General features: G+C 37.9%; 1 protein-coding gene and 1 pseudogene across 5 annotated transcripts in view; one reads left to right on the top strand and one right to left on the bottom strand.

The window, feature by feature from the left end:
* CECR2 (CECR2 histone acetyl-lysine reader) overlaps nucleotides 1-27,159 on the top strand; it is a 192,423-nt gene that overhangs the window by 112,165 nt on the left and 53,099 nt on the right. For 4 of the 5 annotated variants that reach the window (XM_040462738.1, XM_040462737.1, XM_040462741.1 and 1 more), the window contains exons 3-7: nucleotides 20,801-20,984; nucleotides 22,174-22,313; nucleotides 23,472-23,576; nucleotides 25,626-25,675; nucleotides 26,678-26,847. In XM_040462738.1, coding sequence (XP_040318672.1) covers nucleotides 20,801-20,984; nucleotides 22,174-22,313; nucleotides 23,472-23,576; nucleotides 25,626-25,675; nucleotides 26,678-26,847 — 649 coding nt within the window. Of the gene's footprint in view, nucleotides 1-8,967; nucleotides 8,985-20,800; nucleotides 20,985-22,173; nucleotides 22,314-23,471; nucleotides 23,577-25,625; nucleotides 25,676-26,677; nucleotides 26,848-27,159 lie in introns of those variants that run through there. The other variant, XM_040462740.1, reaches the window with a different exon arrangement.
* LOC121022006 (60S ribosomal protein L7-like) lies at nucleotides 11,414-12,262 on the bottom strand (annotated as a pseudogene).

The raw sequence follows: 27,159 nt of genomic DNA on the forward strand, positions 1-27,159 counted from the left end.
TATGTGTCTGTTTTTGTGCCAATACCATGCTGTCTTGATGATGACAGCTTTGTAGTAGAGGCTAAAGTCTGGGATTGTGATGCCTCCTGCTTTGGTCTTCTTCAAAATTACTTTGGCTATTCGGGGCCTTTTGTGGTTCCATATGAATTTTAGGATTGCTTGTTCTAGTTTCGAGAAGAATGCTGGTGCAATTTTGATTGGGATTGCATTGAATGTGTAGATAGCTTTGGGTAGTATTGACATTTTGACAATATTTATTCTTCCAATCCATGAGCAGGGAATGTCTTTCCATTTCTTTAAATCTTCTTCAATTACCTTCATAAGCTTTCTATAGTTTTCAGCATACAGATCCTTTACATCTTTGGTTAGATTTATTCCTAGGTATTTTATGCTTCTTGGTGGAATTGTGAATGGGATCAGTTTCCTTATTTGTCTTTCTGTTGCTTCATTGTTAGTGTATAAGAATGCAACTGATTTCTGTACATTGATTTTGTATCCTGCAACTTTGCTGAATTCATGTATCAGTTCTAGCAGACTTTTGGTGGAGTCTGTCGGATTTTCCATGTATAATATCATGTCATCTGCAAAAAGCGAAAGCTTGACTTCATCTTTGCCAATTTTGATGCCTTTGATTTCCTTTTGTTGTCTGATTGCTGATGCTAGAACTTCCAGCACTATGTTAAACAACAGCGGTGAGAGTGGGCATCCCTGTCGTGTTCCTGATCTCAGGGAAAAAGCTCTCAGTTTTTCCCCGTTGAGGATGATGTTAGCTGTGGGCTTTTCATAAATGGCTTTTATGATCTTTAAGTATGTTCCTTCTATCCCGACTTTCTCAAGGGTTTTTATTAAGAAAGGGTGCTGGATTTTGTCAAAGGCCTTTTCTGCATCGATTGACAGGATCATATGGTTTTTCTCTTTTTTTTTGTTAATGTGATGTATCACGTTGATTGATTTGCGAATGTTGAACCAGCCCTGCATCCCAGGAATGAATGAATCCCACTTGATCATGGTGAACAATTCTTTTTATATGCCGTTGAATTCGATTTGCTAGTATCTTATTGAGAATTTTGGCATCCGTATTCATCAGGGATATTGGCCTGTAGTTCTCTTTTTTTACTGGGTCTCTGTCTGGTTTAGGAATCAAAGTAATACTGGCTTCATAGAATGAGTCTGGAAGTTTTCCTTCCCTTTCTATTTCTTGGAATAGCTTGAGAAGGATAGGTATTATCTCTGCTTTAAACGTCTGGTAGAACTCCCCTGGGAAGCCATCTGGTCCTGGACTCTTATTTGTTGGGAGATTTTTGATAACCGATTCAATTTCTTCGCTGGTGATGGGTCTGTTCAAGATTTCTATTTCCTCCTGATTGAGTTTTGGAAGAGTGTGGGTGTTCAGGAATTTGTCCATTTCTTCCAGGTTGTCCAATTTGTTGCCATATAATTTTTCATAGTATTCCCTGATAATTGTTTGTATCTCTGAGGGATTGGTTGTAATCATTCCATTTTCATTCATGATTTTATCTATTTGGGTCATCTCCCGTTTCTTTTTGAGAAGCCTGGCTAGAGGTTTGTCAATTTTGTTTATTTTTTCAAAAAACCAACTCTTGGTTTCGTTGATCTGCTCTACAGTTTTTTTAGATTCTATATTGTTTATTTCTGCTCTGATCTTTATTATTTCTCTTCTTCTGCTGGGTTTAGGCTGCCTTTGCTGTTCTGCTTCTATTTCCTTTAGGTGTGCTGTTAGATTTTGGATTTGGGATTTTTCTTGTTTCTTGAGATAGGCCTGGATTGCAATGTATTTTCCTCTCAGGACTGCCTTCGCTGCGTCCCAAAGCGTTTGGATTGTTTTATTTTCATTTTCGTTTGTTTCCATATATTTTTTAATTTCTTCTCGAATTGCCTGGTTGACCCACTCATTCGTTAGTAGGGTGTTCTTTAACCTCCATGCTTTTGGGGGTTTTCCAGACTTTTTTCTGTGGTTGATTTCAAGCTTCATAGCATTGTGGTCTGAAAGTATGCATGGTATGATTTCAATTCTTGTAAACTTATGAAGGGCTGTTTTGTGACCCAGTATATGATCTATCTTGGAGAATGTTCCATGTACGCTCGAGAAGAAAATATATTCTGTTGCTTTGGGATGCAGAGTTCTAAATATATCTGTCAAGTCCATCTGATCCAATGTCTCATTCAGGGCCCTTGTTTCTTTATTGACCGTGTGTCTAGATGATCTATCCATTTCTGTAAGTGGGGTGTTAAAGTCCCCTGCAATGACCACATTCTTATCAATAAGGTTGCTTGTGTTTATGAGTAATTGTTTTATATATTTGGGCGCTCCGGTATTCGGCGCATAGACATTTATAATTGTTAGCTCTTCCTGATGGATAGACCCTGTCACTATTATATAATGTCCTTCTTCATCTCTTGTTACAGCCTTTAATTGAAAGTCTAGTTTGTCTGATATAAGTATGGCTACTCCAGCTTTCTTTTGGCTTCCAGTAGCATGATAAATAGTTCTCCATCCCCTCACTCTCAATCTGAAGGTGTCCTCAGGTCTAAAATGAGTCTCTTGTAGACAGCAAATAGATGGGTCTTGTTTTTTTATCCATTCTGATACCCTATGTCTTTTGGTTGGCGCATTTAATCCATTTACATTCAGTGTTATTATAGAAAGATATGGGTTTAGAGTCATTGTGATGTCTGTATGTTTTATGCTTGTAGTGATGTCTCTGGTACTTTGTCTCACAGGGTCCCCCTTAGGATCTCTTGCAGGGCTGGTTTAGTGGTGACAAATTCCTTCAGTTTTTGTTTGTTTGGGAAGACCTTTATCTCTCCTTCTATTCTAAATGACAGGCTTGCTGGATAAAGGATTCTCGGCTGCATATTTTTTCTGTCTAGCAAACTGAAAATCTCGTGCCAACTCTTTCTGGCCTGCCAAGTTTCAAAAGAGAGATCAGTCACGAGTCTTATAGGTCTCCCTTTATATGTGAGGGCACGTTTACCCCTTGCTGCTTTCAGAATTTTCTCTTTATCCTTGTATTTTGCCAGTTTCACTATGATATGTCGTGCAGAAGATCGATTCAAGTTACGTCTGAAGGGAGTTCTCTGTGCCTCTTGGATTTCAATGCCTTTTTCCTTCCCCAGTTCAGGGAAGTTCTCAGCTATTATTTCTTCAAGTACCCCTTCAGCACCTTTCCCTCTCTCTTCCTCCTCTGGGATACCAATGATGCGTATATTATTTCTTTTTAGTGTATCACTTAGTTCTCTAATTTTCCCCTCATACTCCTGGATTTTTTTCTCTTTTTCTCAGCTTCCTCTTTTTCCATAACTTTATCTTCTAGTTCACCTATTCTCTCCTCTGCCTCTTCAATCCGAGCTGTGGTGGTTTCCATTTTGTTATGCATTTCATTTAAAGCGTTTTTCAGCTCCTCGTGACTGTTCCTTAGTCCCTTGATCTCTGTAGCAAGAGATTCTCTGCTGTCAGCTATACTGTTTTCAAGCCCAGCGATTAATTTTATGACTATTATTCTAAATTCACTTTCTGTTATATTATTTAAATCCTTTTTGATCAGCTCATTAGCTGTTGTTATTTCCTGGAGATTCTTCTGAGGGGAATTCTTCCGCTTGGTCATTTTGGATAGTCCCTGGCGTGGTGAGGACCTGCAGGGCACTTCCCCTGTGCTGTGCTGTGGTGTATAACTGGAGTTGGTGGGCGGAGCCGCAGACAGACCTGATGTCTGCCCCCAGCCCACCGCTGGGGCCACAGTCAGACTGGTGCGTGCCTTCTCTTCCCCTCTCCTAGGGGCGGGATTCACTGTGGGGTGGGGTGGCCTGTCTGGGCTACTTGCACACTGCCAGACTTGTGATGCTGGGGATCTGGCGTCTTAGCTGGGGTGGGTAGGCAAGGTGCACAGGGGCAGGAGGGGCAGGCTTAGCTTGCTTCTCCTTAGGTGATCCACTTCAGGAGGGGCCCTGTGGCAGCAGCAGGGAGTCAGATCCGCTGCCGGAGGTTTGGCTCCGCAGAAGCGCAGAGTTGGGTGTTTGCGCGGAGCGAGCAAGTTCCCTGGCCCATATATGTGAATTATTAATGAGAGATTTTGACTTGCCCCATTGTTTTTTTGTTTTTTTTTTTTAACATTTATTTATTTTTGAGACAGAGACACAGCATGAACGGGGGAGGGGCAGAGAGAGAGGGAGACACAGAATCAGAAGCAGGCTTCAGGCTCTGAGCCATCAGCCCAGAGCCCGACGCGGGGCTGGAACTCGCGGACCTCGAGATCGTGACCTGAGCTGAAGTCGGACGCTTAACCGACTGAGCCACCCAGGCGCCCCTTGACTTGCCCCTTTGTAAAATAAATGGCTGTAACCAACTTGTTCTTCATTTAATTTTATTCCTCCTGCATTTACCATAAGTCTCCACCAAAAATTATAGAAAAGTATGTAATTACTTTGATAAAAGCATGTAAATACTTTCCTATAAACATACTTACTTTGAAAATAATGGTTATATATAAAATAATGGTATTTAATTTAGAATCTACTTTTTCTCATCATTCATTATATTTTCACTTGGGTTCATTTCACTTTTTTCAGTCTTCTTGTGAGGTAAAGAGGAGATGGTGTGAAGTCATCTAGATTAATAAGGTCCATTTTACAGGGAAGGAAACATAATCCAGACAGTTTATTTATCAGGTCATGTGCTATTTAGAAGGTGAATAATTCCTGGGGCACCTGGGTGGCCCAGTCAGTTAAGCATCTGACTTCGGCTCAGGTCATGGTCTCACAGTCTTTGAGTTTGAACCCCGTGTTGGGCTCTGTGCTGACAGCTCAGAGCCCTGGAGCCTGCTTCAGATTCTGTGTTTCTCTCTCACTTGCCTCTCCCCTGTTCATGTTCTGCCTATCTCTCACTCAAAAATAAATACACGTTAAAAAAAAATTATTTTTAGAAGGTGAATAATTGCCACAAAGAATTGAAAGAACAAGAGTTTGAATATTAGAATCTGAATTTTAGGCCTATAACTCAGACACTTTCATATTTTTTCTTAACATAAAACTAATGCATTTTTGCAGTATTAAAAATTTTTTTTTTCATGAAACAAGTGTTGTTGAGGATGTGGAGAAAATGGAACTATTGGTGAGAATGCAAATTGGGGCAGGCATTGTGGAAAACAGTATGGAGGTTCCTCAAAAAATTAAATTAAAACTACCCCGTGATCTAGTAATCACTCTACTGGGTATTTACCCAGAATACAAAAACACTAATTTGAAAGGATATATACTCCCCTATGTTAATTGCACATTGGAAGTAGCCAAAGAGTCCATCAATTGATTAATGAATAAAGAAGAGTATGTGTGTGTGTGCGCGCGCGTGTGTGTATATATATATATATACATATATATATATATATATATCTGTACGCGCACACACACTGGAATATTCAGCCATAAAAAGAATGAAATCTTGCCATTTGCAACAATTCAGTGGATCTAGAAAGTATAATGCTAAGTGGAATAAGTCAGTCAGAAAACAAATATCCTATGATTTCACTCATATGTGAAATTTAAGAAACAAAGGAAGGAAAAAAGAGGAGAGACAAACTGACTCTTAACTATAGAGAACAAACTGATGGTTACTGGATGGGAGGTGAGTGGGGGATGGGTGAAAATGTTGATGAGGATTAAAAGCACACTTACCATGATGAGCACTGAGTAATGTTTAGAATTACTGAATCACCATATTGTACACCTAAAACTAATACGACACCCTATGTTAACTATACTGGAATTCAAATTAAAAAAAAAACAATAAAATTTCAAAAATATAATATAAAAAAAAAAAATCACCAAACATAGTATAGAGTAGGCATCCCCATCCCCTTCCTGAAGATAGGGTAGGTACAGGATGAGCTGTACAGACTAGGTTTTATTTGTCACATAAGTATATATACCTAGAGGTAAAAATAGCATTTATAGATTTCAGAATGTATTTTTCTCCTCAAAACTGTATTGGCTCACCAGTCACATGCAAATGCCCAGTTTCATTCTGTCATCTGTTTCTTATACGTCCTCTCCACAGTTTATGCCTTTGTAAGACCGCACAGAGGCCAGAAGTAGGAAAAGTGCATTGCCTGCTCCTCTTCCACAGTGCTGAATTAGAGCAGCTTTTATAAATACTTTTCCTCCTTATCACAACAGTGTATCAGTTACTCCTAAATGATTTCTTTTGAAATGAGGGATTAATTTCTTTAAAAAAAAAAAAGGCCTCAGTCAGATTTCATAAAATTTCAAATACTTGTAACGGGTAAGAAAGAAAGGAGTTTTTCCCCTCCCCTTTTGCCAGCAGCTACTTCTTTGACTTTTCTGCTACTGAAGGAAAATATGAAAGAGAGTCTCAGATGGACAGAAGGGAAAAAGAGCCCAGGGCTCTCAGTCCTCTTAATATTCATCGTCCTTTGGTAGGGGGGTGTGGGGGAAGCACAGGTCCTACCAGTAGTGATGAAGAGTGCTTCCTGACAAAGCAGAACCTGCTGTTCTATGCTGGGGCAGGGAGGCAAGCAGTTTTCCAGCATTTTTCAAACCACATTCTGCTAAACACACCTATAAGATGTCAGAGTATTGTGGAAAACAATCAGTTAATTTTATCTGTGTAAGTACAGATGAAATAAAAATATTCCTGGATGGCCAGATAAATTTGGGGACTGGCAGCCCAGAGATTTCTGAATTAATTGTTCTGGAATGAGACTCTGACCTCAGCCTTTTAAAAACTTGTTATTTTTGATATGTAATATACACACAGAAAAATGTGTATTCTGTAGTTCTACAGTTAAGTGAATACTTACTTACAGAACACACCTGTATAATGAGCACCCAGACTAGAAAGTACACTACGGGGCACCTGGATGGCTTAGTTGGTTAAGCGTCCAACTTCACCTCAGGTGCTGATCTCGAGGTTCCTGAGTTCAAGCCTTGATTGTGTTCTCTGCTGACAGTGCAGAGCCTGCTTCTGATCCTCTGTATCCTTCTCTCTCTGTCCCTTCCCTGCTCACACTCTTCTGTCTCAAAAATAAATAAACATTTAAAAAAAATGCTACAATGGGTTTTACTTTTTCCATTGAGAGGAATTGCCCAAAGTGATGGTCCTTTTGTCCCACGAGTGGTATCCACTAGCAGTTAGAGTGAATGCATGCTTTCTGAAGTTTTACTTTCATCTCATCCTAAAGGGAAGTTTGACAAATGAAGTCTTGGCTTTTCTGGTTCTGAGATTTACCTGATATGTGGAGGTAAGACAGCTGCTTAATCTCTTCATGTATAACTTGCCTCATCTCAGAATGAGAACAGTACTAAAGTTATTGTGAGGCTTAAATGAAATAATTTATAAGAAGCCTTAAAACAGTTTCAAGCTACTAATAAATACCAATTTATTGTATCAATGTATGTAGAAACATTTTCATGAGTTTCTACACGTGCTGAGTAGAAAGCAGACATTGGTTCAAGCAGCTTTCCATCTCTTATCTATTATGGTTTGCATGTTTTGAAACTGGGGTCAGCAGACTTTTTCTGTAAAGGCCCAGAGAATAGATATTTTGGGCTTTGTGTATATCACATGATCTGTTGGAACCACTCCACCCTGTAGTGCAGAAGCGGTGCCTAAGTGACTGATTGGGGCTGTGGCATTTTTAGAACTTTATGTACATTGAAATTTGAATTTTATAACATTTTCACATGCCATGAAATAGTATTGTTTTGATTTTTTTCCCCCCAAAGCATTTACAAAAGGATGGTTTTTTACATTCTTAGCTTACAGGTTGTTTAAAAAAAAACAGCAGCGAAAAAGACAGGCAGGCCAGATTGGGCCCACAACCCATAGTTTGCCAGCTCCTGTTTTTAGAAAACTAAAAATGATTACTATTCTAGTTTCCACTAACTCATTCTAACCTTTAAACTAGCATACGGAACCCACATTTGTTTTTCATTGCGTTCTGCAAACTGAGATTCTTGCCTTTACAGGATAGAATAATGCTTGTTTGTTTATCCTTACTGTCCTAGCCAATGCTGCAAATGCTTTTCAGGAACTTTTATTGAATCCTTATAATGCCTAATATAAATTCCTTTCTCATCTATTAAGGATGATGAGTTTGAGGCACAGAGAGGTTAAATAACTTGTCCAAGGTTACACAGCTGGTAATTGATATAGGGTAGATTTGGCCCTTAGCAGTGTGATCCCAGACCTCCAGCTCTAACCCACAGCCCCATTCTATAAAGGAATTAAAAGAAAAACATTACAGGTTTTCATCTAAAACAGGATTTTTAACTATTTTGAACTATGTACTTCTTTGGCATTCTAATGAAGTCTATATCTAAGAATATGATTTGAAATCATAAAATAAATAGAATTACAATAGGATCCAAATATACTAAAATATGGATAGTAAAATTTAATGAAACAAAATTTTGATACAGTAATGTATTTTTTTGTTAACTCATTAACATAATCTAGCAGCAGGTTTTATTTCTCAAGATTACTATCTTCCAAGTATTCATGATTACAAATGTTTATTTTGGGATATTTACAGTATCTGTACTGTGATACAAAAATACCTGATTTCTTTTGACAAAAAAAACTCATGCTACTATTTTGTTGCCTACATTTACAATTGAGCAGAATGTAAAATTTCTGTTATAGGTTAGTAAAATAAAAATATTTTCTTAGCTTCATGGACCATGTGAATTGTCTCTGGGGACCTCTGCTTTAAGAGGTTTTCAAATCTTGTATCATCTGGTGTAATTTGTTTTTGTTTTTGTTTTTTTAATTTTTTTTTTAATCTTTATTTTTGAGAGAGAGAGAGAGAGTGCGAGTGGAGGAGGAACAGAGAGAGGGAGACACAGAATCCAAAGCAGACTGCACAGAGCCCGATGTGGGGCTCGAACTCACAAACCGTGAGGTCATGACCTGAGCCGAAGTCGGACGCTTAACCGACTGAGACACCCAGGTGCCCCATAATTTGTTTTTTGAATCCATGAGGAAACTAAAGTAAGCAGCAAAACTGTACCCAAGTCATGACTGTCACTTTCACATGTGTTCCATTGTATGCTATTGTAATATTTGCTCTCATATATGTCTAAATATTTTCTGCATCATACAGCAGGATTCGTTTGCAAATCTTTGGTTTGGCTTTGTGTTAGTTATAACTGTGTTTAGTAATTTGTTGTATCTGAGAGACATTTAGAATAAAGTCTCAGTTCAGGAATTTGTTCACTTTGTTGCCAAGGAAGAGTGGTACAGTAAGTAGTAGTCCCTCATCTGCAGAGGGACGTTCCAGGACCCCCAGTGGATGCCTGAAACTGGCTAGTATTGAATCCTGTATATTCTGTATTTTTTCCTATACATACTTATGATAAACTTTAATTTCTAAATTAGGCACAGTAAAAACTGAAATTTAGATAAATACTTAAAAATTAGGCACAGTTTATTGACAACAATAAAAATAAAATAGAACAATTCTAACAATCTACTGTGATGAAAGTTAAATATGCACACACACACTCTCAAAGTGTCTCACTGTACTGTACTTACAGTGTATTATACTTCTGTACTAACCATGATGATGTGAGATGATAAAATGCCTAAACTATGAGATGAAATGAGGTGAATGATGTAGGCATTTTGATGTAGCATTAAGGCTACTGTTGATAAGTCAGAAGGAGTTTCATCAGCTTGGACCTCGGGTTACTGAAACTGGAATGTGAAACCACAAAGACAGGACTGCTGCATCTGAATGGGTAGTGGACTTGGCAGTTCGACTCTGAGTAGGTCCTCAGAAATTCTGTGTCTTTGTGTGATTCCTTCCCTTTGAGTGTGGGGTAGCATCTGCTCCTAACCGATAAAATGTGGCAACACTGATGGGATGTCACTTTCCTGATTATTTCATACCATATAGGACTTCATCTTGCTATCAGGTGCTCTAGAGACTCTCTTTATTGCTTTGATGAAGTAAGCAACCATGTTGGGAAAGCTCACATGACTAAGAACTGCAGTGGCCTCTACGAGCCGAGGGCAGCCAAAGTACAGCTCTATACATAACCATGGATAAATCAGGCCAGAAAATAATGTTGAGCAAATAAATCACAGAAGCATATGTACCAGTGATTATGTTTTTATAAATGTCAAACAAGAAAAACTAAATAAGGATAAATATATGTAGGAAACTTATAAAGAAAATCAAGGGAATGATTAACACAATTCAGGAAAGTGATTCTACCTGGTTGGAAGGGAGAATACTGTAGTTAGGGATAAGCATAAATGGTCATAACATCTAAAGTAGTGATTCTTAAACCTTAGGGAACATCAGAATCAATTAGAGGACTTGTTAAAAGATAGATTGCTGGCCCCACGGCTATCTAATTCAGTAGGTTGGAATCTGCTGAGAATTTGCATTCTTTTTTTTTTTTAATGTTTATTTATTTTTGAGACAGGGAGAGACAGAGCATGAACGGGGGAGGGTCAGAGAGAGAGGGAGACACAGAATCGGAAACAGGCTCCAGGCTCTGAGCTGTCAGCCCAGAGCCCGACGCGGGGCTCGAGATCATGACCTGAGCCAAAGTCAGACGCTTAACCGACTGAGCCACCCAGGCGCCCTGAGAATTTGCATTCTTTACCTAATTCAGTATGTTGGAATCTGGCTGAGACTTTGCATTCTTTACAAGTTCCAGATGATGCTAATGTGCTGGTCCGGGACCATCCTTACAGTGCCACAGATCTAAGGAACTGCTAATTTTCTTTTTCTCAAGCTTGATGGTGGACACATGGGTTCTTACTTATTTTGTTTTGTTTTTGCACTTTCTCTACTGATTTATCCCCTTCAGTATATAAACTTAAAAGCAGAGTAACATACTTTGAGTTGGTAACATACTTGTTATGGCTTTTGAAACACTATGTACTTTTCCTCCTGTTAGTCTCCCTGGAATTGCAATTCTAGCCAGTTGATTTTATGAGCCTGTATCAATAAAAACTGTAGGCATTTAAAGTGATTCTTCAACTACTTGCTCTAAGCAACAGTTCTTTTTCTTCATTGGGAAGTAGCCTACCCTAATTGAGCAAGGGATTGGAAATCAGGAACTTCTGGTTTGCTCTTAGCTGTCAAAGTGAAGATAAGATTGCTTCAGTGTCTTGAGCAATGTCTTTAAGCTTTATAAAAATATCCCCCATCAAATGCTCATTGTGATGATATTTGACACCAAAAGATTTTTTCCTTTTATCATCTTTAGTAGAGTGCTTTTTAGATAATCTAGACTAATTTGTGTTTCAGTGTGGTCTTTGTTTCGCTTTCTTGTGGTTTCCACTCAAAGTGGAAACTCATAACAATTACACATTTTGCTTCTCGGGGTTAATTCTATACCTAACTTTATGTAATAGATTCTCTTTTTTAATTTGAAAATAGTCGTGTATTAACTGACCAGATTACAAAAATAATCACGGTAGATACCTTAGTTCATTCTTCTAATAAGCCTATTGATCTTGTCTTCCCTGTTGTCAGCATCTCCACCTTCTACAAAATGGGTGGTCTTCTTTTTCATTTCCCCTCGTGGAGAAGATAACTTGAAGGGCCAAAAAGTTGTTTGCTTCTTTGAAATGTTTTCCAACAGTATAGATCTCATGAATCAGGTCCTGCATGCAGATGATGCCGTATTTACCAAGAGATCGAGTGATCGATGTGTTATCTGTCAGGACAATTTGCTTCTTGTTGATTTTGCCATAACCACACTTGTAGATCAGTTCATTCACTGACTTCAGGTTTGGGTACCTCCATGCTATATATGGTTCCACAATCCTTAGCATGTTAACTGAAGCTTTGTTGAGTTTAACAAAGGTGCCATTGAAGATCTGGTGAAGGCGAAGAAGCTGTAACACCTTTCGAACCTTTGGGCTCACACCATTGATACCTCTGATCCTAATGACAAATGCCAATTTGGGTTCCGTAGGTACATAGAAGTTGCCAATTTTTCTTGCCATTCTAGCCATTCGAATCTCAGTTCTGTACATCTGCCTGTATTCCTTGTGGTTAATGCTTAGCTTTTTCATAAATAACCTTCCTCCTTGCCATTTGAAGCATCTTTTGGGCAAACTTCTTTCTCAGATGCTTGATCTTCAACTCTGCGAAATTCCTTCGCTTTTTCTTAAGAGTTTCTGGCACAGTAGGAGCTTTCTTTTTCTTCTCTTCTGCACCCTCCATGGTTCCAGCCAGAAAAAGGAAGTTCTGTAATAAATTCTCTAAAGACTCTTAAACATTTAATATTTAGAGGTCTTATCTACCCTCTGTAGAAATATTATTTATCTTTTTGGAAATTACAATACTTCTGTGAAATGAGTCAATTTAGCTCCTCTTTATTAAGATATAATTTAGATACAATAAAATTCACACAGTTTAAGTGTACAGGTTTTTTGTGGACAAATGAATACACCATGTTTTCACCATCTTACTCAAGATGACAGGACATTTCCACCTCTGCAGAAGGTGCACTTTGCCACTAAATCTACGCTGCCCGCCTCCCCCACGTTGCACCCCAGGCAACCAGTGATCTGATTTTTTATCACTATAGATTAAGTTTTACCTTATTCTAGAATTTTATATGAGTGAGACTATACAGTATATACTCGTGTCTAATTTCTTAGTCAGCATAACGTCTGTGTGATATTTGTTGACACTGCTGTTTCTATCAGTAATTTTCTCCTTTTTGAAGAGGGGGAGTCTAAATTGTATTCCATTGTGAAAGGAAGTATCACAATTTGTTTACCTGTTCACTAGTTGATGGACTTGTATGTTCCTTCTGGTCTATGATGAGTAAAGCAACTATAAACATTAGCATACAAATGTTTTTGTGGTCATATGTTTTCATTTTTCTTGGGAATTACTAAATCATGTTATAAGAATATGGTTAAGAAACTGCCTATTTTCTAAGTAGTTGAAACATTAATATTCCTACTAATAACATATAAACAGTCCAGTTGCTCCATATCTTTACCAACATTTGCCACTTTTAATTTTACCCAGTTTTTAAGTTTACTGATTCTAGTGGGTATAACATGATAACTCATTGTGGTTTTAATTTGCACTTTGATGACTAGATATATAATAGGTTATGAATATTTTTTCCTGGTATGTAGCTTGCCTTTCCATTTGTTTTTGCAGAGTATTTTGTTGAAATCCAATTTATCAGTTTTTTCTAAGTATGTTTCATATTTTTTGTTTCCTGTCAAAGAAATCAGGACCTATCTCAACATCAGGATTTTCTTCTAGTTTTAGTTTTAGCTTTTTGCAGTTGGAATATGATGAACTTTGAGTTCGTATTTGTATTGGGTGTGAAGTAGAAGCTAAATGTTATATATATATATATATATATATATATATATATATATATACACACACACACACATGCACACATATATATATACAGGTAAAGATATATAAGTTTTATTTATTTATTTTGAGAAAGAGCAAGAGAGGATGAACAGGGGAGGTGGAGAGAGAAGGAGAGAGTCCCAAGCAGGCTCCGTGCTGAGAGCGCGGAACCCAATGCAGGGCTTGAACTCCTGAACCATGAGATCATGACCTGAGCCAAAACCGGGAGTCAGATGTTTAACTGACTGAGCCACCCAAGGGCCCCCTTAATGTTTATTTTTGAGAGAGAGAGGAGAGAACGAGCCAGGGAAGGGCAGAGAAAGAGAGAGACAGAGAATCCGAAGCAGGCTCTACACTATCCGTGCAGACCCTGATGCCAGGCTCAAATTTACAAACCATGAGATCCCTGGGATTGTGACCTGAGCCAAAGTCAGATGCTTAACTGACTGAGCCACCTAGACACCCTTTCATTTTTTCCCCCACTTATGAATATATATATATATTCAGTCCATTTCTGGGCTTTGCCTCATTCCATAAATCAATATATCTTATATTTGCACATATACCAGATTGTCTTGAATATCCAGAGAGTAAGTTCTCCCAATTTTATTGGGAGGGGATTTTTTTTTTTCACTGTTTCGACTGTTCCAAGTTTGTTGCATTCCCATATAAATTTTTAAGTAGCTTGTTAATTTCTCAAAAAAATAAATAAAAAGGCAGCAACCTGCTAGAGGCCAGTAGACATTTTGAGGAGCATTGAATTTCCCTGTCCTTGAAAGCTGTATTTGTTTCTCCATTTGTTTTTCTTCTTTAGTTTCAGAAATATTTTATAGTGTTCTGTGTGAAAATATTGGACATCTTTTTGTTTGCTTTTAAGTATTTTACATTTTTGATGATACTGTAAATGGAATTACTTAAACTTTTATTTTTTCTTAAATTTTTTAAAATGTCTTATTTATTTTTAAGACAGAGAGACAGAGCATGAGTGGGAAGGGGCAGAGAGAGAGGGAGACACAGAATCTGAAGTAGGCTCCAGGCTCTGAGCTGTCAGCACAGAGCCTGACGTGGGGCTCGAACTCACGAACTGTGAGATCATGACCTGAGCTGAAGTTGGACGCTTAACCAACTGAGCCATCCAGGCACCCCTTAAATTTTTATTTTTTAGTTATTTGTTTCCAGTATATACAAAATACAGTAGATTTCTATATATTGACCGTGTTTTTATAGTCTTCCTGAATTGACTTTTTAGTTTTACTGGTTTTGTTGTAGATTCCTGATGATTTTTATCTAGTCTGCAATTAAAAACAGTTTTGCTTCCTCCATGCCATTCTGTGTGTCCCTTGTACTTCCTCTCTTGTCTTATTCTACTGGCTAAGACAACTCAATATATATTCTTTTAATTCTAGGGGAAAAGTATTCTTTCACCATTAAGTATAAAGTGTTGACCCCCCTTTGTATATTGCTGAATTTGATTTGCTGATAATCTGTTGAGGATTTTTACCTGTATGTTCATGAGGAATATTGTTCTAATTTTATTTTCTATCTTTGTCCAATTTTGGTACAAGGATTAAAAAGTATTCTCTTCTCTTTTCTGAAAGAATTGGTGTAATTTCTTTATACTTCTTTGAGTATTTGGAAGAATTGACCACCTTTGGGTTTGTAGTTTTCTTTGTGCAAGCATTTGATTATTATTGATTTCCTTTCTTTAATAGATTAAGGCTGTCCACATGTTCTATTTCTTAAGTAATTTTTGGTAGGTTGTTTTGGCATTTTTCAAGGAATTTGTCTATTTTATCTAAGTTTTTTTTTTTTTAATATTTATTTTTGAAAGAGATAGTGTGATCAGGGAAGGGGCTGAGGAGGTGGGGGTACAGAGGCTCCGAGGTGGGCTCTACTCTGACAGCAGCGAGCCCACGTGGGGCTTGAACTCACAAAATTTAAGTTCATGTCCTGAGCTGAAGTCAGACACTCAACCAACTGAGCCACCCAAGCACCCCTTTAAGTTTTAAAATTTATTTCCATATTGCTGTTAATAATACTCTCTTCTCCTTTTAATTTCTGTGTGATTTACAGTGATAAGTTCACTTTTTGTCCTTGATATATAATTTGTTGTTCCTCTCTCCCTCTTTAGTCTTTCTGCTGGTTTATCAACTTTTCAAATATTTATTTAAGGAACCAACTTTTTACTTTACCTGTTGTTTGCTTTTTTCTATCCTTCTACTGTTTGTATTTTTGTATTTAAATTGTGTTTTATAGATGATATCCTACAGTTGGTCTTGGTTTTTTTCACTCCGTCTGACAATTTCTGCCTTTTAGTTGGGATGTTTACTCCATTTACATTTAATGCAATTGTTGATAAGGTTGGTTTTCCACTTAGTCCTCTGGTTTTTTCAAGTGTACAATTCTGTGTACAATTCACAGAATTGTGTAATATCATTCCCAAAAGACACTTAATACCTCTTGGCAGCCACAACCCATTTCCTCCAATCTGTATTCCCAGGCAACCACTAACCTGCTTCTTATCTCTGTGTTTTTTCCTGTTTTAGGTATTTGTTATAGGGCTTATCATATAATATTTGCCTTTTTGTGTTTGGCTTCTTTCACTTAGCACAGTGTTTTCAAGGTTCCTCTGTGTTGTAGTATGAATCATGTACTTCATTCCTTTTTATGGCTGAAACATATTCTGTTGTATTGATACACATTTTATCTATCCTTCAGTTCATGGACATTTGCACTGCTTCAGCTTTTTGGCTATTGTAAATTAAGCTGCTGTGTATGCACATGTGTGTACATGTTTTTGTATGGATGTATATTTTCATTTCTATTGAGTATGTATACCTAAGAGTGGAACAGTCTGAGTCATATGGTAATTCTTTATTTAACTGTAAAAAAAATTTTTTTAATGTGTTTTCATTTTTGTGAGAGAGAGACAGAGCATGAGTGGGGGAGGAGCAGAAAGAGAGGGAGACACAGAACTCAAAGCGGGCTCCAGGCTCTGAGCTGTCAGCACAGAGCCTGACAAAAGGACTCGAACTGTGAGGATCATGACCTGAGACAAAATTGGTCGCTCACTCAACCGACTGAGCCACCCAGGTGCCCCTGTGTTTAACTTTTAGAGCACCACGCCAAACTTTCCCAAAGTGGCTACACCATTTTACTATTCCACCAACAGTATGTGAGGGTTCCAGTTTCTCCACATCCTAGTCAGCACTTGTTATTATCCATCTTTTAATTTTCACTCTGCTAGTCTCATTGTGGGTTTAATTTGCATTTTCAAATGATTGATGATGTTGAGCATCTTTTCTTGTTCTTTCTGATATTTTGTTCCTCTGTTGGCCCTTCAGTGCTTTCTTTTTGGGTTATTTTTGTTAGTATGTTACTTTATTTCCTCTGTTGGGTGTGTGTGTCTGTGTCCGTATCTGTGTGTTTTAGTGGGTCTAGAGCTAGCAGTATGCATCCTTAAATTATAAATAGCTATTCAGGGGTACCCGGGTGGCTCAGTCAGTTAAGTGGGTTCAAACCCTGTATGGAGCTCCATGCTATCAATGTGAAGCCTGCTTGGGATTCTCTCTTTCTGACCCTTCCTCTCTCTCTCTCTCTCTCTCTCTCAGATAGATAGATAGATAGATCAATTTAAAAAAAGAAGATATTCAGAATTCTTATTGTGCCTTTTCACATATTACCTGACGCTTCAGTTTTCTCAATGCCAATAATATTTAAGGTCCCATCCAGCTTCCATTCAAAAAAGGTATTTTGTCTTTTTAAAGATTATTACATATTGATTTCCAGTTGACTTTTAGTACTTTTTTGTTACCCAACATAAATAATCATAAAGGCATGTAAAATTTATATTATATGTATGCTTCTCTGCTAAAAGATATATTTCATATTTTAATTTAAATTCTTTATTTTTTTTTTAATTTTTTTTTAACATTTATTTATTTTTGAGACAGAGCATGAACGGGGGAGGGGCAGAGAGAGAGGGAGACACAGAATCGGAAGCAGGCTCCAGGCTCCGAGCCATCAGCCCAGAGCCTGACGTGGGGCTCGAACTCACGGACCGCGAGATGGTGACCTGAGCTGAAGTCGGACGCTCAACCGACTGAGCCACCCAGGCGCCCCTTAATTTAAATTCTTTAATTTAAAATTTAAATTCTTTAATTTAATTAAATTCTTTAAAATTACCATGATTTTTTAACTTATCCTGGCTGTCATGTTGATTTTAGGATGTTTGGGTACGGCAGCCACTATATGGCTCTAGAAAAGATATGTTATTTAAATTTTTTTGTTCTGTGTCTTTGTATGATCTTTAGTAAACAGTTTATTTAAAAAAAAAAAAAAATAAACAGTTTCTCAGATGTTCTTAGCCTTTTACTTGTTGCTTCACTTGGAACCAAAATCTTTCTCCTAATCCAGTGCTTGGTGTTAAATGTGGCTTAACTATTCACACATGTATTTCATCTGCTTCAGAAATACTTGTAGCCAATGAAAGAAATGTAATTTTTTCATTTAGGTCTCCATTATGCTACCCATGATGACATGTCTTAATTGTTCCCCTGCAAGTAGACTGTGGGATACCCTTTTGTGTCTTAGAGAACTAACACATGCCTCAAAGAACTCAAGAGTCTTCTTTTCATCTGTGATCATTTAATATAGATTGCAGATATTAAAATGTGTTGCCCTGCATCATCAAAAGGCCAGCTCCAAGCAGCCAAGATTTGTGCTAACATACTTTACTCTGGTCATGCCATCCTTGCAAAATTGGTCTCACCTGCAGAAGCATATACTGTCTGAAGCTAATTGGTGGGGTTCTCAAAAATAGCTAACTTTGCGAGTTTGGAATAAGGAAAAGAGCGGTGTTTAAGAGCATTTGGAACTTTTTCAGACCAGAGAAAAGTGAAACTGGTTGTGTTCAGAACTTTTGGTTAGTTTGATTTTTCTGTTAACCATATTCTATTGAGACATTTCATTATAATTCAGAATTTCATTTTAATTCATTATATTTCAGAAAGTTGAGAGGTAGTTGAGTCATTAAGAGAGAATTGCATTGAGCTACATAGATGAAAAAGTCAGGAATGTTCCAGCAATTTTCAGCAGCATGGTGCCTATACAGTCTTCTTCAAGAAACAAAATCTGATCATCCACACAAAATTGTGGGCGTGCTCTTTTTCAGGGGGAGAGAGTATATGGTCTTAATCAAATTCTTGAAGAGCTTTATGTCCTATAGATTAAGAACCACTAAATAGAAAGTGTTAGCCTGATTTTTGGCTTCCTGCAGGCTTTTTGTTTTAAATGCCTTTGAAACATTTTTCCCCCCTTTTGAATTTCTGATGTTTTAAGAAAGGGATATAGATTTATATGAGGCGGTTTATCTAGCTTGAATTCTAAGCCCTCAAGTATCTCTTGGTAAGGTATGGAGATGTCTTAAGAAAACTTTAGCAAAAGCAATGTAATTGAAACTGAGTAGGATAATAGGGCTATTGGAAAGGAATCTCAAACATGCACTTCTTTGAGACAAGTAGAGGCTTTCAGACAGATTGTAGGCACAAAGAACAACACTGTTTATACACATTCAGTGTTTGCAGGACTGGTATGCTGGTGCTTCCTTTGCCTCACATTGGAATTAGAAGTTTCCCTAGCCTGGTCCAGCCTGACTCCTGCCACATCCTCCAGCGAAGCTGCCGTTCTGGTGAAATAATCTCAGTATTATAGATTCCATATTTTATTTTACTGCAAGAAAAACATGCCTTGTTGCTTGGAGTACTATGTGTACATTAGAAATTATAGAGGGGTGCCTGGGTGGCTCAGTCGGTGAAGCATTCAACTTCAGCTCAGGTCACGGTCTCATGGCTCCTGGGTTCAAGCCCCACGTCAGGCTCTGTACTGACAGCTCAGAGCCTGGAGCCTGCTTCGTATTCTGTATCTCTCTCCCTCTCTGCCTCTCCCTTGCTTGCACTCTGTCTCTCTCATGTGCTCTCAAAAATAAACAACAATTTTTTTTTTTAATTCTAGAAAGCATGTAGTAAAGGGCTATTGTACCAAAGAGATTGTAATCTTCATACACTTTGCTACCAAAAAAACAATTTTAAAAATACACCCCATTTTATTTTCTAATTCACCATTGCCACAGTATCTGCTTTTTACCGCCAGTTTGAGCTATTCTTTGTCCAGCTCCTCCCTCCTGAAGGGGCAGTAGCAGCTTCACAGGCAGTGGAGAGAGGAAGTAGTCCATACCCACTAAGGTTCAAGCCCAGGTATTCATATGCCAGTGTTTATGCTTTGAATGTGAATGCTGCAATCAAATCAAATTTGTGAGAGCCTTGATATGCGGAGGTATTTTGCTGCATAATAAGCTAACTCTGTTCACATTTTCCCCAGTTGATGTATCAATAGTAAGGAGGTAGTGTCTTCTCTCTTTGAAAAAGCAAAATGTTTAATTTCTTATTTGCATAAGGCCCTTTGATTTTTTTTTTCCCATGAATATTTCCTCTGACTTTTTCTACAAACATAATTACCACAGATTGTCAGTCAACATGGTACATGCCTCTTTTTAAAATTACATTGACATATAACTTCTTTAGAGCTCCTTGCTTAGTGAGAAAAAAATTTTAATCAAGCAATAGGTGAAATTGTGCCCAGATTTGTTAATAGTTGAGAGATAGAATAACCATCCAACAACTAAACAGCTCTTTATTTTATATTAAATACAAGGCACATTTAGGTACTAATCAAAATGCAGTTTATAGAATTGCCGAACTCTAATCAAGAAAAATTTAAGTTGCCATCAAACTGTCTTAAATGTTTCCTATAGAAAAATTAATCTTCAAAATTTAGAATATAGTATTTTGTGATAAGCTTTAAAGTGTATGTAACAATACAAAATTGTAGTTGCATATAGGAGTAGCTGCTTGTATTCTAGAGAAGTTTTTTCCATGTTTGTTTCTTAACCTGAAATATGAATTAATTAGGTTAGGCAAACACTGAATTTCTTTTTTTGTTTGCCATCTCAGTTACAGATCTAATTTTGACTGCTATCCATTCAAACTGTATAGTCTCTTTTTAATTGCATGAGTGAAGGTAAGACTTGCCTGTTTCACAATCTATACCATTGATTATTAGAACTTTTATCTTTTCACCAGAACATGCTGTTTGTGGTTTGAAGTACAACAACTTATTCTGTGAGAAACCCTCTTACCATATTTATCTTCTTTGGAATTTGACAGTATATGGTCCAAGTAGATGGTATAATAACATGAAACTTCAGTAAGGGGCTTTGAGACAGACCCCTTTTACTTCCTGCTTTCTGTTTAAGATTTGTCAACTATCAAGCCATCAGTTCTCTCCCCCTTTCCTACCCATCCTCTGTAATTTATACTAATGTATTTTTGTGTTTGGGGCCGTATGGTTAGGCCTCAGACATTCCACAGCTACCTAGAGGACATCATCAACTACCGCTGGGAGCTTGAAGAAGGGAAGCCCAACCCTCTGAGAGAAGCCAGTTTCCAAGACCTACCCCTTCGTACTCGTGTGGAAATCCTACACCGCCTCTGTGATTATCGGCTAGATGCAGATGATGTCTTCGATCTTCTCAAGGTGCTCAACTGGCAAACCCTTTTCCTAGAGCAAAAAAAGCAGACAATCAGGATATAAAATCTGATGACGTTAAGAAAAGCTAGTTTGGCTTATGTTCCTAGTCTTGGGACTCTTAATTAATGTATGCAATGACCACTGTAGCCAAGGCAATCCAAGCCATACATTTAGATGACTATATGTTATTTTGGTTTAATTTCTAGTTTGGTTTTGTCTTTATGTGGCTGAGTTCCAGCTGACAAAGGAACAGTCAGGCACCTATTTATTCACCCTTTCATCAGCCAAAATTGCAACTAAATTAGCTACTGAATTTTATTTCCTAAGTTTTAAAATTTGATTTTATTTGAAATATTTATTGAAAACTACAAAGACTATAACCCACATATGCAAGTGAGTGAGTTTCATCCCTACTATATACATATGTTCATACATGTTACAAAAAATGCGTTGGAGAAGGAAGATATAATATCTCTTCCCTTCTCCTTATTCTACTGTTATCTGTTTTGGAAGTCTATCTCAGAGGGAGAGTGTGAGCTATTGCTTTTCACTCATAGGAGGTCAGTTTCTAATCCTGTTCAGTCAGAAATGATTAAATGTGTTGATGACTTCTCATTTCAGCCCTGCTCATGGAGTCAGTATAAAATCATTGTGCAATTTAAGTACAGTCTTAGCTGAGGACTCAAGATTTTCAATAGCAGTGGGGAGGCCAAAATAGGTCAGAGCCTGGGGTAAATTGGGAGCTGTATTACTGGATCTCAGCTAGAATAAGAGGTTACTGTAGGTTACGGTGGAGCTGCAATAGAGCTCACGTGGGACAAAGCTTTCACAACATTGGATTCTACTCTGTTATAATTGTCTTTCCTTTTATGGATACACACATAAATAACAGTAAGTCCAAACCAAATATATGTTCATCAAAATTCCTTTTTTGTTGTTTTGTTTTGTTGGTAAAATGGGGGCAGTGATGGGGGTGGGAAACATTTGAAATATTTCCATATCCTGCTCTTCAAAGAAGGTACCATCTTCCCATTCTATCTGTGTTTCAGATGTCCTGATTGAACATTACATAAGATGCTTAGGCATTTTAAAATATGAGGTCTATCTGACTATAAATTTGAAATTTCATTTTAGTTTTCCCGTTTTGTTTTGTTTCCTACTTCCCCAAACCTCTTTTCCCTGTTCTTCAACCAAGGGTCTGGATGCAGACAGTCTCCGTGTGGAACCATTGGGTGAAGACAATTCTGGGGCACTCTATTGGTATTTCTATGGAACACGAATGTATAAGGAGGACCCAGTGCAAGGAAAATCCAATGGAGAACTCTCTTTGAGCAGGTATAATCTGTGAGGTCAGGGCTGGGATAGCTACGATACAGAAATGTCATTAAAATTAAATACATCGGAATTCTGCAGCACAAATTTTTTTCTTCTGAAGGAGTCAGATATAACAGCATGTGTATAAAGAGTTGGCAAAGAGGGGCGCCTGGGTGGCGCAGTCGGTTAAGCGTCCGACTTCAGCCAGGTCATGATCTCGCGGTCTGTGAGTTCGAGCCCCGCGTCGGGCTCTGGGCTGATGGCTCAGAGCCTGGAGCCTGTTTCCGATTCTGTGTCTCCCTCTCTCTCTGCCCCTCCCCGTTCATGCTCTGTCTCTCTCTGTCCCAAAAATAAATAAACGTTGGAAAAAAAAAAAATTAAAAAAAAAAAAAGAGTTGGCAAAGAGTTATTTCATGCAGAAATAAAAACGAATTCATAATGTAGCCTCTGCTATCAGTATGGTGAAAGATACTGTTGTTTGGACTTGAGGTTCCCAAGGAGTCCCACTGCCTTAACATAGACTGCTCTATACAGCAGGTTGCCCATAGTACCACCACATCACTGCAGTGGTTTTCCTGTCATAATCGACTCTTGATAGCTCCTTTTTTCTACTAGAATTAACGATCTGCTTCATCAGCATAGGACCGAAAGGACCTTAAAGAATGCCTGAAATGTACGCCTTACTAAATGCTTCCTAAATGAGGAAGGGACCTTGTTTCCATAGTGTCCCAAAATAATGCTACCATCTAACTTTTTTTTTTAATGTTTATTTTTTGAGAGAGCGAGAGAGAGACAGAGCACGAGCAGGGGAGGGGCAGAGAGAGAGAGGGAGACACAGAATCCGAAACAGGCTCCAGGCTCTGAGCTGTCAGCACAGAGCCCAACGCGGGGCTCGAACTCAAACTGTGAGATCATGACCTGAGCCTAAGCCAGACGCTCAACCAATTGAGCCACCCAGGTGCCCCTTTTGTATTTTTTTAAATGTTTGTTTTTGAGAGAGAGCGAGAGCAGGGGAGGGGCAGAGAGAGAGAGGAAGACACAGAATCTGAAGCGGGCTCCAGGCTCCAAGCTGTCAGCACAGAGCCCAACACAGGACTTGAACTCAGGAACCCAAGATCATGACTGAGCTGAGTATCAATTCTATTACAGAACATTTTGATTTAATGTGCTATTTCGTAGGGAAAGTGAAGGCCAAAAAAGTGTCTTAGCTGTTCCTGGGAAAACCGGAAAAAGAAGAGGAAGACCCCCAAAACGGAAGAAAGTACAGGAGGAGATTATAGTGAGGTAAGACATTCGTGTTAGTCTATGAGGGTCATAAACCCGCACACTAGAAGGGTCCTTAATTCACTTGCTCTTTCATCCTTGATTTTCCTTCGTGCCACTGGAAGGATATAGGACTTAGATTATGAAGGCTTGGGTCAGAATCTTCATAAAATTACCAAGTGTACACTAGGGCTTCCCTAGCTGCATGAACTACCCTCTCTAAGCCTATTCTTTTACTGGACAGTAGGTATACTACTAATAATAAGGATTAAGTTGAACAGGATAATGAATGTAACAGTATAAATGACTGAAAACTATGCATGACCTACAGAAAGTGCTCAATATGTATTAACTTTCAAAATTGGTTGTGCCACACGTTTTTTCATAGGAGTGTAGAGCTAAGTTAATTCTGGTTAACTGTTGACTAATAATCAGGATTTAATAGGTTTATATATCCTATATAAGTTTAAGAGTTAATTCTTTCCCTATAAGGAGATTTTAGTAGCAAATATGTTTTATTGTGTTTAGAATACAATTTCCTATGGTAAACTACAGGTAAGAGCTTAATCTTAGCAAGGAAACAGATTGTTACATATGGGAAATTTTGTTTTATACATCGTGATCTTTTAGGAAATTTTACCATGTGAATTTTAATGTAAGAATTTTGAAAATCTGGCCTATACTGTATAAATATATTTTCTTTAAGGATCAGATCTATCATTCTATACCTATGGAAGTTAAGTCATATTCTTAAAAATTCTAATAACAGAGGACAAACCACTTCTTTTCTCTAAATTATAGAACTACTAAATAATCTAAATGCTTGAAGTAGGCCAGATTTCTCTTTGTTGCTTATTAACTACTAAGAAGTATTTATTTCTAGGAATCATTATGAATAAATCAGTCAGAATTCGATTTTTTTTTTAACTTAAGAATCAGTGTTCCACTTAACTTTCCAGGAATTTGATTACAAAGCATAGCTTTCCTCTGTTGGTTTTGTGAGAGATGTTTTATAATCATGTTGTATACACATGGCATCCATTTCAGAGTTTTGTTAGCAGTCTAGACTTTCTTATAGATTCAGGAAGTTATTTTATACCTATCTCCATTTCCCTGTTCAGTACCAACAATTAAGGTATCTTACTATGAGGATTTTAGAATCATTTTAACATCATATGTGGACTTGTGCTACCCTCTGCTGGTGATTTTATTCTTTAGAGCTCTGTATGCAGTACAGTATTTGTATATTTTTAAATTAAATAAAATTGAAAATTCAGTTCCTCAGTCATACCAGCTACATTTCAAGTACCCAGTAGCCACATATGGCTCATGGCTACCATACTGGACAGTGACAATACAGAACATTTTCATCCTCGCAGAAAGTTCTATAGAGCAGCACTATTATAGATAATTGAAAACAAACAGAAGGCCATAGAGAGTGACCTACATGATTCAGGTATACAAATGATGATGATACTTAACACTATTTCACTGAACGCTTCTGTATTTCATAATTTAATCTCCAACATCCCTGTGATGTAGGCATTATTTATAGCCTATTTTAAGGAAAGTTAATTAACTTTCCTGAGGTCACATGGTAAGAGGCAAGCCTTGAATGGGGACAGTCTGACTTTAGAGCCTGCGTTCTTAACCTCTACCTTAATATGAGGTTAAATTAAACATGCTTTTCTTCAGTATAGCCCTGATCAGGGAGGAAGACACTAGAATCCCTATTGTTTAGGGCAGGGCAGATGGGGCAGGCATTTAACTGGTAACACTTAACTCCTCTGTTTGACTTCCAAAAAAATGTTTTAAAACCTAATATTTTCCTGTACATAAAGTGTTATCATTACACTGGATTTCTCTATGACAGTCTTTCCCCTCAATACCAACACACCGACATCCTGGTATTCATTTATTCAGTAGAGTCATTCCTCCTCCTGACTTTGTCCCATTGAAACACACACACCCTTGTATTAATATGAATTGGGTCTAACTTAACAGGGGAAGTACAGAACAATTTTGAACATGTCTTTGTTTTAATTGGTGCCTCCTTTCCCTGTGTTTCAGTGAAAAACAGGAAGAAAACTCCTTGGCATCCGAGCCACAGACAAGAAATGGTAATGACTTTTGTTGGAGTTTAGAAAAGATTGGGGCACCTGAGTGGTAGCTCATTCAGTTAAGCATCTGACTCTTGATTTCAGCTCAGATCACCATCCCAGGGTTGTGGGATCCAGCCCCACATCAGGCTCCACACTGAACATATGTTTAGCCTGCTTAGGAGTCTCTCTCTCTCTCTCTCTCTCTCTCTCTCTCTCTCTCTCTCTCTCTGTCTCTGCCTCTGTGCCTATCTCTATCTCTACACCCCCCCTTTCCCTCCCCACCCCATGCATGCCTGTCTCCCGCACTCATGCTCTCTTGCTAAGATACAAAAATAACTAGAAAAGATTAAGTAGATATGATTGATTTATATTATGATGACAGCTCTTTTTCCGGAGCCATACAAAGCAATTAAGATTATTGCAGTAACCTCCTAACTGGTTTATTTGCCCTTCTTCAGTTCTCTCTTCCTCACACTTACCTGTGCCTATCTCTCCATCTGATGGATAACTTCAGATCTTCACTTGTGCTTTCTAACCTGGGCACAGTGTAATGGGCACATTACATTTGGATAAATGAGCAACTTCTCAAAGACCTATCTTTTTAATGTAAAATGCTATGTAAGGGATTATATTGGATTCCTAACCAGATTTTAGTTCCATAATCCAAATTGCCTAAAACTGGGAGTGGGAGAGGAATATCAATTTATATACAGTATGTCAACATAAATGAAACAGGAAGACTGCAGAAGATCAAATCAGAACCTTTTGAATAGAAAAGTAAGTATATTTAAGCATTTCTATTAAAATCTGTAATTACGATGGTCACAATACTTTTAGGTGTTAATAGTAACAGGAAAATCAAAATTATACATTATCAACTTTTTAAAATTAATACCCTTTTTAAAAAATTTTTTTAAATTTCCTGGTTTTGTTCATACCCAGGGGGGGAATGAAATTGAGAATAAACAGAAAAAAGGTCCTAGTGGTGTCTATCTAATGAACCTATCCTTTCTTTTTTAGGGTCCCAAGGGCCAGGTCAAGGGACCTGGTGGCTCCTGTGCCAAACAGAAGAAGAATGGAGACAGGTCACTGAGAGTTTTCGGGAGAGAACCTCTCTTCGAGAACGGCAGCTCTATAAGCTCCTCAGCGAGGACTTCTTGCCTGAGATCTGCAACATGATTGCCCAAAAGGTATGCAAATAGGTGGTTCCTCCTCTTCTTTAGTAGCTATAAAGCTGCTTTATTTAAGGATGATTCATTAAGTTTTGAATACATTTCTAGTGTCTCCTGGAAGTGCTACAAGCCCTTCACTTTGATCTGGAATGTTAAAAAGGGACCTCATGCCACCCACTCTCCTTCACTGTGGATCATCCAGTATTCTCCTTATCCCCACAAAATCCTCAGTGACTCGCATTCCATAGTACTTAGGATGGCTTTTCACAGTTTAGAACCAACTTCCCTTCTATAACATTCCTCAGAAAGTGTTCCCCAAGCCCCCAGGTG

This window comes from Herpailurus yagouaroundi, unplaced genomic scaffold (assembly GCF_014898765.1).
Source record: "Herpailurus yagouaroundi ecotype Mexico unplaced genomic scaffold, PumYag 355, whole genome shotgun sequence".
NCBI lineage: Eukaryota > Metazoa > Chordata > Mammalia > Carnivora > Felidae > Herpailurus > Herpailurus yagouaroundi.